This window comes from Martes martes (genome assembly GCF_963455335.1).
Source record: "Martes martes genome assembly, chromosome: 10".
Taxonomy (NCBI): Eukaryota; Metazoa; Chordata; class Mammalia; order Carnivora; family Mustelidae; genus Martes; species Martes martes.
The window spans coordinates 55,634,720-55,650,450 of NC_137898.1; the positions used below are offsets into that span (position 1 = coordinate 55,634,720).

At 38.6% G+C, this 15,731-nt stretch overlaps 1 protein-coding gene across 1 annotated transcript; it reads right to left on the minus strand.

The window, feature by feature from the left end:
* Positions 1-910: 910 nt before the first annotated feature.
* On the minus strand, positions 911-1,867 carry OR52D1 (olfactory receptor family 52 subfamily D member 1; the record flags this gene model as incomplete). Its single annotated transcript, XM_080815036.1, has 1 exon — positions 911-1,867. One exon carries the CDS (start codon positions 1,865-1,867, stop codon positions 911-913), a length of 957 nt encoding a protein of 318 aa, XP_080671162.1.
* Between the last annotated feature and the right edge of the window lie 13,864 nt (positions 1,868-15,731).

The window sequence follows — 15,731 nt, forward strand, 5'->3', positions numbered from 1 at the left end:
GAGAAATACAGTTTTAATGATCACTATTCATATCCCAAGCACTATCTAAATATTTTAGAGATGTTGTATAACATAGTTATTATAATAACCCTGTAAAATAATGTAATGAAAAATAGTCCTAAATAACTTATGAGTTGGCTAATAATTTCCAAGCTTACAACATTCTCTTATTTATTTAACGATAATTTTACATGTATCCACTATCTTGAGTTTCTTACATTCATTAACTTAATCTTAGAAATAGGATTAAGAGTTAGATATTTTTAAAAAAAGAGTCAGATATTAACATCATCCATTTGATAGTTGGTTAAACTGAGACACAGGAAGATCGAGCAACATGTTCAAGGCTACAAAACTAGTAAGCAGAGGAACAAGGACTCAAACCCAGGTACTCTAACTTTAGACTTTGTGTTCTTCATGGCTACCCAAAGCATTGGAAATCAGATGAAATTTAAGTCAAATGTTCATTTTTTTTTCTTTAACTTGGACTCACAGAAGAATATTCCAGTATAAAGCCCGGACTCAATTAAGAAGAGGAATTGACTTGCTCTTTAGTAAGTCACAGAAACATTTGCAGCAAAAGAAAAAAAAAAATGTTAGGCACATTCTACACGGACATATCATAGTTGCTGAGACTTCTCCAAGGCGTGCTTATTCCTAATTGTAAAATATTCCCAAGAGTCAAAATACTATCATCTTTCTGAGCTCCTCAGAGTTATACTGGGAGCCTCAGGATTATGGTATGTTCAGTATGATTTTTGAAACTTTCAGTTCATCTAGCTTTCTCTTTATTTCCAGTGCTTCATCTCCTGTAAGACATTTCTGGTATATCAGAGGTCTCCATCCATGTAAATGCACCTAGACATCTACCATACCCACTTATTTTCCTTATCTCCAAACTGCTCAAATATCACATTAAAATTTTCCCCAGGTGAAGCAGTCTCAGAAGGCGACTCCGAATCTCCTTGGTCTTAGCTCCATAGATGATTGGGTTAAGCACAGGAGGCACCAGAACATAGAGGTTTGCCAGAAAGATGTGTACATTCTTGGGGACTCGGTGTTGCCCAAAGCGGTGGGTGAGGAAGGAGAAGAAGGCAGGAATGTAGAAGACCAGGATGACTCCAAGGTGGGAACCGCAGGTATTCAGAGCCTTGTGCCTGGCATCTTGAGATGGCAAGCGGAAGACAGCATGGAGGATAAAGCCGTAGGAAATGGCAATGAGGATGGAATCCAGACCCATGGCCAGCAGAGCCACAGTCAGCCCATAGACAATATTGACAGTGATGTTGGCACAGGCCAGGCGAGCGATGCCCATGTGCTCACAGTATGTGTGTGCCATGACACGGTGACCACAGTAAGGCAGTCGCCTCAGCAAGAAGATGAATGGGGAGACAATGGCCACACTACGGAAAAGTCCAGCAAAGCCAATTTTGCCTATTACGGTATGGTTGAGAATGGTTGTGTATCTCAGTGGGCTGCAGATAGCCACGTAGCGATCAAAGGCCATGGCAAGAAGAACCGAAGACTCCAGAGCATAGATAGAATGGACACAAAACATCTGTGCCAGGCATCCACCAAAGGAAATCTCACCAGCATGGAGCCACAAAATGGCCAGCATTTTGGGCACAGTGGTAGAGCTGAGAGCCAGATCAGTGAGTGAGAGAAGGCACAGGAAGAGATACATGGGTGCATGAAGAGCCCGGTCTGTCACAATGACCAGGATGAGAGCAGCATTCCCAGCCAGAGCTACCAGATACACAGCACAGAAGGGAATAGCAATCCAGACGTGGGCCCACTCCAGCCCTGGGATCCCTGTCAGGAACAGAGTGGCTGGGAGACCATCATCACTGAGGTTGGAAGCTGCCATTCTGCATGGAAATAAAGGGCTCAATCCAAAGGGTCATGGTATGACTGCCCTGCCGCATCAGGGTTTTGGTTCATTCTTTACATAAAATGACCCCTCTGTGAAACAATATTTTTTAGGCTGAGAAAAATATTCATTATTAACTTGTACAAGAACCTTAAAGATTCTATCGCATATAGTCTGCTTTTTTTTTTTCTCATTTTGCTAATTCCTGTGCTTTTCAATCATGTTTTGAGTTCTATTTCCAAGCACCAAACTAACTGATGAAGCATCTTTCCAATCTGGTCCTTTGTGACCCATCTCCTAAACATCTTGGCATCATTTATTAACCTTTAGTTGACTCATAAGGAGGGATGTTCCTTGCCTCTTTCATTCATGCCTTTTTGCCAGGCCTAGGGAGTCTTCAGGCTTTATTTTTACCCTTCTCTGTTTTCTAAGCTTCGATGAAAGTTTTCTGCCTCCCAGAAGTCATCCCTTTCTTCTGATCCTTAATGTCTTTTTTTTTTCATTCTTCTACTACTATAAAATCCAGTTGGCTGAGATTATGCCCTTATGAAATTATAACCTCCACACTGACCATGCTTGTGTCAGGACCTAGACATTTTGATCAATGTTCACTCAAGACTCAATGTTCACTAAAGCCAATGTAACATAATATTGACTTTTACACTCTGTGATATAATAATGCAATCACTCTATTTTCTGTTTTTCTAATATATCTTCATAAATATACACTACACAACAGCATTTTGTATCTTACCTGGAATGCCTAGAAAGAAGTTAGGTCACCTAAATGTGCTCACATATTGCATGATTCAGTATCTACAGTGATTTGAGTAATCAGAAGAATGAAATACACCAGACATTCTAGTTGGGAAACAGCAGTCCGTACTGTGGCAAAGGCAGCTAGAGGTCCTGCATGCCCATCAGTGTGATGGTTGAATACTGAGGCTAGATGAGCATAACAAGGGCTGATAGAGGCAGATCAAGGCAGAAAATTATTGTCCTTGGGACACAGTGAAGATATTCTGGGAAGGGAATCTGGTTTTGCTGTGGAAGGTTAGCTACTATTCAAAAACATTCCCCTTTAGGAAGCACACTGTCTACTTAAAAGAAACCTGTGTGGGATTCTAAGAAACTTGAATTTTGGTCCTGATACTCTAACAAAATTGATCTGTGACTGAGAATAAATCTACTTCTTTGGTCTGCCTTAAGTTGGAAAAATCAAGGACTCTATAGTCATTCTCTCTTTCCCATCTGTTCCTTATGTGGCATTGGAATAATCCCACAACCTCTTTGGGACTTTTTTTCCAACTCTAAATTTGAAATGTCATCATATGGGTTTATTACCTTCACAAAGTTTATAGTTGACCAAAAAGTAGTATGTATGAGTTAAAAATTTCGACACCCTAAAAAAAATTGTGACACCCTAAATCATTGCCCCCTTTTTTGCAAGCTCTTTATCTACTAACACCCTTCTGGAGAAAATAGGGTGTCATAATCCTTTGCACCCCTAATCGAAGGGAGACAATGTCCAGAGAAGTAAACTGATGTCATCCAGACCACAAAACATGTTCATTTCAGAGGATCCTGAAATTAGGGGTCCTGATTCAAGTTTCAAGTTTTACCTGACCCAGATGTCCATGACTATGACCAATATCTGAATTCCTCTCTCTCTCAAACAAGGCATTTTGTCAAATATCAATTCATAAGGCTGCAAACACTTTCCTAATTATCTGAATTCCAAATGTAAAGAGAATTAGGGAGCCCCTCCTATTTGTATAGAGACCTTCACTGATGAAGGTCTTGGGCTTAGACTTGATACATGCTTTGACTGCAGCAGGGAGAGAGGCTTGGATGGTGGTGGGCAGAGAGCTGGAATCGCTACCGTCTTCCCTTCCCTATTCTTTCCAGCCCATTCTTGCCAATTAAGGAAGTTTCCAAGTGGAATTATATGGTACTAGTACTCTGTGACCATCTGGGATGTGAGGGACAGAAAACCCTATGGTTAGAGCAGAGTTAGAATTTTTTTTTCCCCTAGGAAACAATGGGATATGGATACTGAGGGAGTGCCACTCTGGTCCATAATGGGAGCATCCTCTGGAAATTATCTCAGGGTCTGGCCTTTGAGGTCCCCATCTCTGACCTAAACCCCCAAAATTTAACTCTGTGTTCTGTCATAGAACACAGTTGTTGGGCAACCAGATTTGAAGAACCTACCTGTATGGAAGACACGCACTTGCAGGTGGAGCCCACTGAAGTTGGAGCTCTGTGAGAGGGTGTACTGAGTGTGAGGCTGTGTGGGCAGAGGGTGCCCGAGTGACAGCTTGTGCAGGAGGTGGGTATCTGAATGCACAGAGTTATTTAAGGAGGTGAAAGCTGTGTTTCAGTACAAGCTCAGGTGGGTGTGGTAGGAGGGAGCAGAAGGGTCTGAAGGTGTAATCTGGGTTGAAATGTCTGATCTTTGTTTGCTCTCTGTTTTCAGGGCTCAGTGGTTGTCTTCAGCTCAGCTCTGTGTCCCAGCCTCTGCTGGTGAATGGGCTTGATAAGCAAGCTTATTTATTGCCTCTGTCTGTGATGCTCAGGAGTGTAAACCAAATTGGCCTCCTCCAGGGATTTGGTCTGTGATGCATATTTTGAGAGAGAGAATGAGGAGGAACATTGATAACATGAGGAATATTTTGGAAAATCTTCCTTGATGACTTTTCTAGGAAAGAGGGAATGAAACATCTGGTATATTTTGTTTTAGGTTTTATCCTGCCTTCTCCTCTCTTTCTTTCTCTTTTCTTTTCTTGTTTCCTCCATTTCTTTTCTTCTGTTTGTTCTGTGTGTTTTGCTGAACTCCCTCTCACTGTGAATTCACCAGAGTTCTGTGCTCATGGACAGCAAACAATGGTGGTGGGCACAGGCATATATCATTGCACTATAGGCTTCACTTAAAAAATACAAGCTCAAAAATAAAATTATCAAGAATTTCAATGAGGGTGACCATAGAGAGTTAAGGAAAGCACAATGCCCTTCTCTGCATGGGTTCTATGCAAGTGCCCCCTTCATTTGCCATGGAGCCAGACCTGGTAAGAAATGTTAACGATACTCAAGGTGGATCCCCTCAGATACCTGAACTTCAGCCATCCATCAGGTCCCTACATGAAAGATTCCCTCTGTCAAAGCACCTTTCAGGATTAACTGACTTTTCTTCTATGACTTCAGAGCACTCTATTCTCTTCCCTTGTAACATATCTCCCTCCTCTCAAATTATTTCAATTTAATGTTCTTCAGAAATTTTATGTTGTTGTCACACCCAGATGCCTCCATTAGTTAAGCATCCTCTTCTTGATTTTGGCTCAGGTCATGATCTCAGGTTCATAAGACAGAGCCCCTCAGTGGGCTATGCACTAGGAGCACTGGGCTTGGAATTTGCTTGGGATCCTCTCTCCATCTCCCACTGCCCCTCTCCACCCCTAGGTACTCTCCTTTCTCTAAAATAATAAGTAAATAAATATTTAAAAAATAATTTTATGTGATGATTTCCTAAAGGAATTTTCAAAATATTACATTCCCCTTTCATAACTTTGAGTTGAATCTAAGAACTATATCAAAAGTTCAAAGAGTAGAAACAGTTTTAATTTCTAGTATACTGTAAATATTGGAATTTAAGAATAGAACTCCTATATGATAATTTTTAATTTACCTTATGGAAACTCTATGTCCTAGAAATTTCCAGCTCATCATTCCCCATTTAAAGCATTTGAACAACAGATAGGAGCAAGATGGTGGAGGAGTAGAAGACCTGAATATCATCCATCCCAGGAGTTCAGCTACATAGTAATCAAATCATTCTGAACACCTGCAAACTCCACAGGAGATCCAAGAGAAGAAGAGCAGCAATTCTATGAACATAAAAGTGACCACTTTCTGGAAGTTAGGATGTGTGGAGAAGCGAATCTCAGGCAATATATGGGAAGATAGACTGCGGGGGGGAGGGGCTGGCTCCTGGAAAGTAGTAGCACAGCAGAGCACAAAATCAGAATGTTTAAAAGTCTGCTTCACTGAGAGATATAAATCCAAAGGCTAAGCGGGGATGGGGGAGGGTGGAGCCCTCGCGGGGACAATGTGGTCTCAGGATCCTCAGGGTCACAGAAAGACTGGGGATGCCTGAGTGCATCAGAGCTCCCAGGTAAAGGAACAGGGAAGTCACCTTCAGAGGTAGAACCAAGGAGGGGGCTTTCAGCTCAGGGTTACTTTAAATGATGATGCCTGGCACAGTTGTAGCAGGGACACTACAAGTGGCAGATCTGGGGAGAATCACCTTCTTCCCCTGGGGGGAGTGGCATGGGAGTGCACTGCAGGCATCTACTTGATTTGGAGACTCCAAATGGGGCTATGCACCAGAGATAGAAATGCTCGGTCATAGGCCAAGTGAGTTTGGAGTGCGGCCGGAGACCAGAGAGACAGGAGAGATTGACTACTTTTCTCTGAGGACTCACTGAAGAAGGGGCCTGAACTCTCGGCTCTGGGCCAGAGATTGGGAGGCTGCCATCTTCATCCCTGTCCTCCAAAGATGTACAGAAAGCACTCAGGGAACAAAAGCTACAAAGAGCAAAACTGAGCAGATTGCTTAGCCTGGATCCTGGCAAGGGTGGTGCAATTCCACCTCGGGCAAAGAGATTTGAGAATAACTGCAACAGGTCCCTCCTCCAGATGATCAGCAAGAACATGCAGCCAAGACCAAGTGCACTGATCAATGAGAACTGCAAAATTTCAGAGCTAGGGAAATACAACACGTAGAATTCATGGCTTTTTCCCCATGATTCTTTAATATTTCAAAGTTAAACTTTTTAAATTTTATTTTTTTCTTATTCTATTTTTAAAAAAATTTTCATTTTTTCCATTTTAACCTTTTTAAACTATTTTATCTTATCAATACCTTTTAAAAAATCTTTTTAAATTTTCATTTTATCCCTTTGTTGTATTTAACCTTATTTTTTGTATACATATAAGTTTTCCTTTCTTTAAAATTTTGGGATACAGTTTCTTCTAACAGACCAAAACACACCAAAAATCAAGTGTGTGGCTCCGTTCTATTCACCAGTGTATCTATATCTATATCTAAATCTATATCTATATCTATATCTCTATTTTTTTCTTTACTTTTTTCTCCCTCCAGTTTCATGTCTCTTCTGATTTGGTTACTGTATATTTTTCTGGGGTCAGTGCTATCCTTTTAGTATGTTGTTCTCTGATTCATCTATTTTTGTCTGTATAAAATGAAAAGGCAGAAAAACTCACCTCAAAAAAAAAAAAAAAAGAACAAGAGGCAGTACCAATGGCTGGGTACCTAATCAATATGGACATTAGTAAGATGTCAGGACTAGAGTTCAGGATGATGATTATAAAGATGGTAGCTGGGCTTGAGAAAACCATAGAGGATACTAGAGAATCCCTTTCTGGATAAATAAAATCCCTTTCTGGAGAAATAAAAGAACTAAAATATAACCAATTTGAAATAAAAAGGTTATTAATGAGATGCAATTAAAACTGGAGGCTCTTACTGCTAGGAAAAATTAGGCAGAAGAGATAATTAATTAGTGACATAGAAGACCAAATGATGGAGAATAAAGAAGCTGAGCAAAAGAGCGACAAACAACTACTGGACCATGAAGGGAGAATTCAAGAGATAAGTGATACCATAAGACAAAACAATATTAGAAAAATTGGGATCCCAGAAGAAGAGAAGGGGGGGGGCAGAAGGTATACTGGAGCAAATTACAGTAGAGAATTTCCCTAATTGGCAAAGGGGAAAAAAGCATCAAAATCCAGGAGGCACAGAGAATCCCCCTCAAAATCAATAAAAATAGGTCCACACCCCATCATCTAATAGTAAAACTTACAAGTCTCAGTGACAAAGGGAAAATCCTGAAAGCAGCTCAGGACAAGAGGTCTGTAATATACAATGGTAAAAATATCAGATTGGCAGCAGACCTCTCTACAGAGACCTGACTGGCCAGAAAGGACTGGCATAATATATTCAGAGCAATAATGAGAAATACATGCATTCAAGAATATTATATACAGCTAGGCTGTCATTGAAAATAGAAGGAGAAATAAAAAGCTTCCAGAACAAACAAAAACTAAAAGAATTTGCAAACACCAAATGAGCAATCCTACAGGAAATATTGAAAGGGGTCCCCTAAGTGAAGAGAGAGCCTAAAAGTAACAGACCAGAAAGGAAGAGACAATATACAGTAATAGTCACCTCATAGGCAATACAATGGCACTGAAGTAATATCTTTCAATAGTTACCCTGAATGTAAATTGGCTAAATCCCCCAATTAAAAGACACAGGGTATCAGAATGGATAAAAAAACAAGACCCATCAATAATCTGTCTGCAAGAAACTCATTTTAGACCCAAAGATACCTCCAGATTTAAAGTGAGGGGGTGGAAAACAATTTACCATGCTAATGCACATCAAAAGAAAGCTGGGGAGGCAGTGCTTATATCAGATAAATTAGATTTGAAGCCAAAGACTATAATAAGAGATGAGGAAGACACTAGGTCTGTCTAACAAGAAGATATAATGATTTTAAATACCTATGCCCCTAACAGGGGAGCAGCCAATTATATAAACCAATTAATAATAACATCAAAGAAACACATCGATAATAATACAATAATAGTAGGGGACATTAACACCCCCTTCACTGAAATGGACAGACCATCTAAGCCAAAATCAACAAGGAAATAAAGGCTTTAAATGACACACTGGATCAGATGGACATCACAGGTATATTCAGAACATTCCATCCTGAAGCAAAAGAATAGACATTCTTCACTAATGCACATGGAACATTCTCCAGAGTAGATCACATCCTGGGTCACAAATCAGTTCTCAACCAGTACCAAAAGATTGGGATCATACCCTGCATATTTTAGACCACAGTGCTTTGAAACTAGAACTCAGCCACAAAAAGAAAGTTGGAAAGAACTCAAATACATGGAGACTAAAGAGCATCCTACTAAAGAATGAATGGGTCCACCAGAAAATTAAGGAAGAATTGAAAAAAATTCATGGAAACAAATGATAATGAAAACATAACTGTTCAAAATCTGTGGGATACAGCAAAGGTGGTCCTGAGAGGAAAGTCTATAGCAATACAAACCTTTCTCAAGAAACAAGAAAGGTCTCAAATACACAACCTAACCCTACACCTAAAGGAGCTGGAGAAAGAACAGCAAAGAAATCCTAAACCCTGCAGAAGAAGAGAAATCATAAAGATCAGAGCAGAAATCAATGAAATAGAAACCAAAAGAACAGTAGAAAAGATCAATGAAACTAGGACCTGGTTCTTTGAGAGAATTAATAAGATTGATAAACCCCTGGCAGACTTATCAGAAAGATAAGAGAAAGGACCCAAATTAATAAAATCATGAATGGAAGAGGAGAGATCACAGCCAAAGCCAAAGAAATACAAACAATTATAAGAACATATTATGAACACCTATACAACAGCAAATTTGACAATATGGAAGAAATGGATGCATTCCTCAAGACACATAAACTGCCAAAACTGAACCAGGAAGAAACAGAAAACCTAAACAAACCCATAAAAAGTAATGAGATTGAAGCAGTAACCAAAAATCTCCTCCCCCCCCAAAAAGCCCAGGGCCAGATGGCTTCCCAGGGGAATTCAACCGAACATTTAAGGAAGAATTAATACCTATTCTCCTGAAACTGTTCCAAAAAACAGAAATGGAAGGAAACCTTCCAAACTCATTTTATGAGGCCAGCATCACCTTGATCCTAAAACCAGATAAAGACCCCATCAAAAAGGAAAATTATAGATCAATATCCCTGATGAACATGAATGCAAAAATTCTCACCAAAATACTAGCCAATAGGTTCAAATAGTACATTAAGAGAATTATTCACTACAGCCAAGTGGGATTTACTCCTGGGCTGCCAGGTTGGTTCAACATCCACAGATCGATCAATGTGATACAATACATTAATAAAAGAAAGAACAAGAACCATATGATACTCTCAATAGATGCTGAAAAAGCATTTGACAAAGTACACCATCCTTTCTCCATCAAAACTCTTCACACTGGAGGGATAGAGGGTCCATACTCAATATCATAAAATTCAGCTATGAAAAACCCACAGTGAATATCATTCTCACTGGGGAAAAACTGAGAGCTTTTCACCTAAGCTGAAAAACATGCAGAGCTGTCCAACATCACAACTGCTATTCAACACAGTACTAGAAGTCCTAGCCTCAGCAATCAGACAACAAAAAGAAATAAAAGGCATCCAAATTGGAAAGAAATCAAACTCTCACTCTTTGCAGATGGTATGATACTTTACGTGGAAAACCCAAGACTCCACTACAAAACTGCCAGAACTCATACAGGAATTCAGTAAAGTGTCAGAATATAAAATCAATGCACAGAAATCAGTTGCATTTCTATACACTGCAGAAGAAAGAAAATTAAGGAGTTGATTCCACTTACAATTGCACCCAAAACCGTAATATACCTAGGAAAAAAAACCTAACCAAAGAGGCAAAGAATCTGTACTCAGAAAACTATCAAGTACTCATGAAAGAAATTGAGGAAGACACAAAGAAAAGGAAAAAAAAAAAATTTCATGCTCATAGACTGGAAGAACAAATATTGTGAAAATGTCTATTCTACCTAAAGCATTCTACATATTTAAAACTATCTCTATCAAAATACCATCAACTTTCTTCAAACAAATGGATCAAATAATCCTAAATTTTTTATGGAACCAGAAAAAACCCTGAATAGCCAGATGAATGTTGAAAAAGAAAATCAAAGTTGGTGGCATCACAACAGACTTCAAGCTCTATTACAAATCTGTAATAATCAAAACAGTATGGTACCAGCCCCAAAACAGACACATAGATCAATGGAACAGAATAGAGAGCCCAGAAATAGACCCTCAACTCTATGGTCAACTAATTTTCAACAAAACAGGAAAGAATATCCAATAGAAAAAAGACAGTCTCTTCAACAAATGATGTTGGGAAAATTGGACAGCCACATGCAGAAACATGAAACTGGACCATTTCCTTACACCACACACAAAAACAGACTCAAAATGGATGAAAGACCTCATTATGAGAAAGGAATCTATCAAAATCCTTGAGGAAAACACAGCAGCAACCTCTTCGACTTCAGCCACAGCAACTTCTTCCTAGAAACATCACCAAAGGCAAGGGAAGCAAAGGCAAAAATGAACTTTTGGGACTTGATCAAAATCAAAAACTTTTACACAGCAAAGGAAACAGTCAACAAAACCAAAAGACAACCAACAGAATGGGAGAAGATATTTTCAAAGGACATATCAGATAAAGGGCTAGTATCCAAAATCTATAAAGAAGTTATCAAACTCAACACCCAAAGAACAAATAATCCAATCAAGAAATGGACAGAAGACATGAGCAGACATTTCTGCAAAGAAAACATCCAAATGGCCAAAACACATGAAAAAAAATCCTCAACATGACTCAGCATCAGGGAAATACAAATCAAAACCATGGTGAGAAACCACCTCACACCAATCAGAATGACTAAAAATAACCACCTAGGAAATGACAGGTGTTGGTGAGGATGTAGAGAAAGGGGAACCCTCCTACACTACTGGAGGGAATGCAAGCTGGTGCAGCCACTGTGGAAAACAGTATGGAAGTTCCTCAAAAAGTTGAAAATAGAGCTACCCTATGACCCAGCAATCGTACTACTGGGTATCAACCCTAAAGATACAAATGTAGTGGTCTGAAGGGGCACATGCACATGAATGTTTATAGCAACAAGGTCCACAATAGCCAAACTATGGAAAGGCCTAGATATCCACCAATAGATGAATGGATAAAGATGATGTGGCATATATATATATATATGTATATATATGTGTGTATATATATACATATCTATGTATATGTATATATACATAATCTTAATTTATGTGTATATATATGTATATATATATAATTTATGTGTACATATATATGTATATATATATGATGGAATATTATGCCACCATAAAAAACCCCAATGTTTGCCATTTGCAATGATGTGGATGGAACTAGAAGGTATTAGCTAAGTGAAATAAGTCAATCAGAGAAAGACAATTATCATATGATCTCTCTGATATGAGGAATTTAAGAGGCAGGGTGGGGAGTCGTGGGAGGAAGGGAGGGAAAAATGAAATAAGATGGGACTGGCGAGGGAGACAAACCATAAGGACTCTTAATCTTAGAAAACAAACTGAGGGTTGCTGGAGGAGAGGAGGGTGGGAAGGATAGGGTGTCTGGGTGATGGGCAATGGAGAGGGTATATGCTATGGTGTGTTGTGAATTTCATAGGACTGATGATTCATAGACCCGTACTCCTGAAATAAATGATACATTATATGTTAATTTTTTAAAAGTGTGTGAACAAGTTTCTTAACTTTCAGAAACTTTAAATTATTGCCTTGTTCTTTGAAGTTGGTCCACTTTCCTATGTGTGTATTTTTGCTTGGATATCTCAGGATGACAACGCTTACATACTTGTAATAATACAAGGAATTATTTTATTTCCTTTAAGAAAAAGATACAGATTAGTGAAAAGAAGGGCCATCTGTACCCCAATGTTCACAGCAGTAATGGCCACGGTCGCCAAACTGTGGAAAGAACCAGGATGTCCTTCAATGGATGAATGGATAAGGAAGATGTGGTCCATATACACTATGGAGTATTATGCCTCCATCAGAAAGGATGAATACCCAACTTTTGTATCAACATGGATGGGACTGGAAGAGATTATGCTGAGTGAAATAAGTCAAGCAGAGAGAGTCAATTATCATAAGGTTTCACTTATTTGTGGAGCATAACAAATAACATGGAGGACATAGGGAGATGGAGAGGAGAAGGGAGTTGAGGGAAATTGGAAGGGGAGATGAACCATGAGAGACTATAGACTCTGAAAAACAATCTGAGGGTTTTGAAGGGGTGGGGGGTGGGAGGTTGGGGGAGCCAGGTGGTGGGTATTATGGAGGGCACGTATTGCATGGAGCACTGGGTGTGGTGCGTAAACAATGAATTCTGTTACACTGAAAAGAAATTAATAAAAAAAAAAAAAGACAAAAAAAAAAAAAAAGAATGGTTTCCAAAGGCGCACCTGGGTGGTTCAGATGGTTAAGCATTTGTCTTCAGTTCAGGTCATGATCTCCAGGTCGTGGGATCGAGCCCTGTGCCAGACTCCCAGCTCAGCAGGGATTTTGCTTCTCCCTCTCCCTCTGCCTCTACCTGTCCTCATGCTCTCCCTCTGTATCTCTCCATCTCAAGTGAATAAATAAAATCTTAAAAAAAAGAATGGATTCCAAGTGTTCAAATGTTTCATTATAATAATTATAATCAGACATTAATAAATGCGATATGAAAATCTTTAAATTTGCTTTGAAAATATTATTCCATTTTTAAAATTTTGTTTAGTTAGCCACTGTATAGTATATCATTAGTTTTTGATGTAGTGTTCAATGATTTGTTAGTTTCATATAGCATCCAGTGCTTTTCCCAACACATCCCATCTCCTTAATACCCATCGCCTGGCTACTCCATCTCCCCACCACCCACCCCCTCTGAAACCCTGTTTGTATACCAGAGTTCATAGTCTCCTGTGGTTCCTGCCCCTCTCTGATTTCTCCCCCCTCAGTTTTCCCTCCCTTCTTCTATGGTCCTCTGTGTTATTCCTTATATTGCACATATGAGTGACACTATATGATAATTATCTTTCTCTTCTTCATTTATTTCACTTAGCATAATCCCCTCCAGTTTCATCCAAGTCAATGCAAATCGTGGGTATTCATCCTTTGTGATGGCTAAGTAATATTCCGTTGTATATATGAACCACATCTTTTTTATCCATTCATCTGTTGAAGGGCATCTTGGCTCCTTCCACAGTTTAGCTATTGTGGACATTGTTGCTATGAACATGTGCCCCTTTTTTTCACTATATCTGTCTCTTTTGGGTAAATACCTAGTAGTGCAATTGCTGGGTGATAGGGTAGACTCCATTTTTAACATCTTGAGGAAACTCTATACTGTTTTTCAGAGTGGCTGTACCAGCTTGCATTCCCACCAACAGTGTAAGAGGGTTGCCTTTTCTCCACATCCTTGTCAAAATTTGTTGTCTCCTGCCTTGTTAATTTTTGCCATTCTAACTGGTGTAAGGTAGTATCTCATTATGGTTTTGATTTGTATTTCCCTGATGGCTTGTAATGAACATATTTTTTTTCATGTTTCTGTTAGCTTTTTGTATGTCTTCTTTAGAGAAGTGTTGGAGAAGTGTCTGTTCCTCAGTGAGGTGGATAGATGATACTTTCTTCCAAATTACCTCATTTATTCACAAGTCAATATGGAGTCAATGTAGTGTGTTCACATTTATTTATTTGTAATATTATTTTTATAAAAATAAACACTGAGGACCCTTGTTTCTATAAATACATAGTTGGGAGTGGAGAGAGTTTTGTTTCTGCATTGTAACAATGAAATCATAATTGAGAGTAACAGCTGTAAATAGCAATGGTCCTAAGAGAGGAGGTTTGGGCAAAGGAGAGTGTCCTTATGTCTGACCCAGACCTGTGAGGAGAGATTCCAGTCAGGGTGGTCTATCTGAGGGGCATGACAGGGTTGTTTCAAAGTAAGGAACAATAAAAAATCTCCATTCAGAACCTACTGCTTCTATTAGAATCAGTTGTTATCACCAAAGACAAAAATAGGTGCTTGGTAGATAGTAATAAGGAAGGAATATATCTATGCTTTTTGCTGAGAAACATTAATTTTTACATACAAAAATTTCAACAGATTCCAAGCATGGTAAACTTTAAAAAGACACAGTTACTGATGTCAACAAGGGACTATCCATAAAGGTACTGGAACTCTAATCAGGCTTCTATAATAACTTAATAAGAGGTAAAATTATGGAAAAATGGAAATGAACCTATCAGAGGAGTGGATAGTAAAGGTTATATATAATAAAGGTTATATATATATATAAATAATATATAATATTATATATTGTATATATAATAATATGGTTTTATTGAGCACTAATCATATCCCCAGTACTAACTTTCAGACACCAGTTATTACAATTGTGTGAGCTCAGATACTACAAGACTTAGATAAGTTATAAAAATGAAATGTTTTGAGAAGTTACATCTTTTGAGAAGTTTACAGCTTTTACATCTTACACTTATGTATTTATTTAGCATTTTATGTTTCAGACACTATTGTAAGATTTCTACATACATTCAGTAATTTGTCAATCCTCACCACAACCTCAAGAGTTAAAAAAAATGATCATTATCCCCATCAACAGTCAACCAGAATAAGAAGAAAAGTATTTAGCAACTTGCTCAAAGCACAAAACTGATAAATAGAGGAGACACCATTTAAACGTAATCACTCTGATTTAATTTTAGTTTTCATGCTGTTAGCCACTGCCCAAAGTTTTGGATTTCAGATTCAAATGCACTCTGAATGTTCTCCCTTTTGTTTCTCACCTCACTTCCCAGTAGAATATTGCAACCATGAGGTATAGTGTGAATTCCAGACAGGAAAGTCTTTCTTCTTGACAAATTATAGCTCCTAACTGAGATGACAGAAAAAATATAAACTCCTTCTGGGCAATTCAGAATTGCTCAAGGAGCACATTCACCATCATATTCAATATATCCAATTTATCTATTTCTCTTCCTCCCTTATCTCACATCATAGGCTCCCATTAATGTAAAAGCTTCTAGACAATTATTCTGCTCATTTACCTTTCTTTATCATTTCCAAGTGCTACTCAGAAC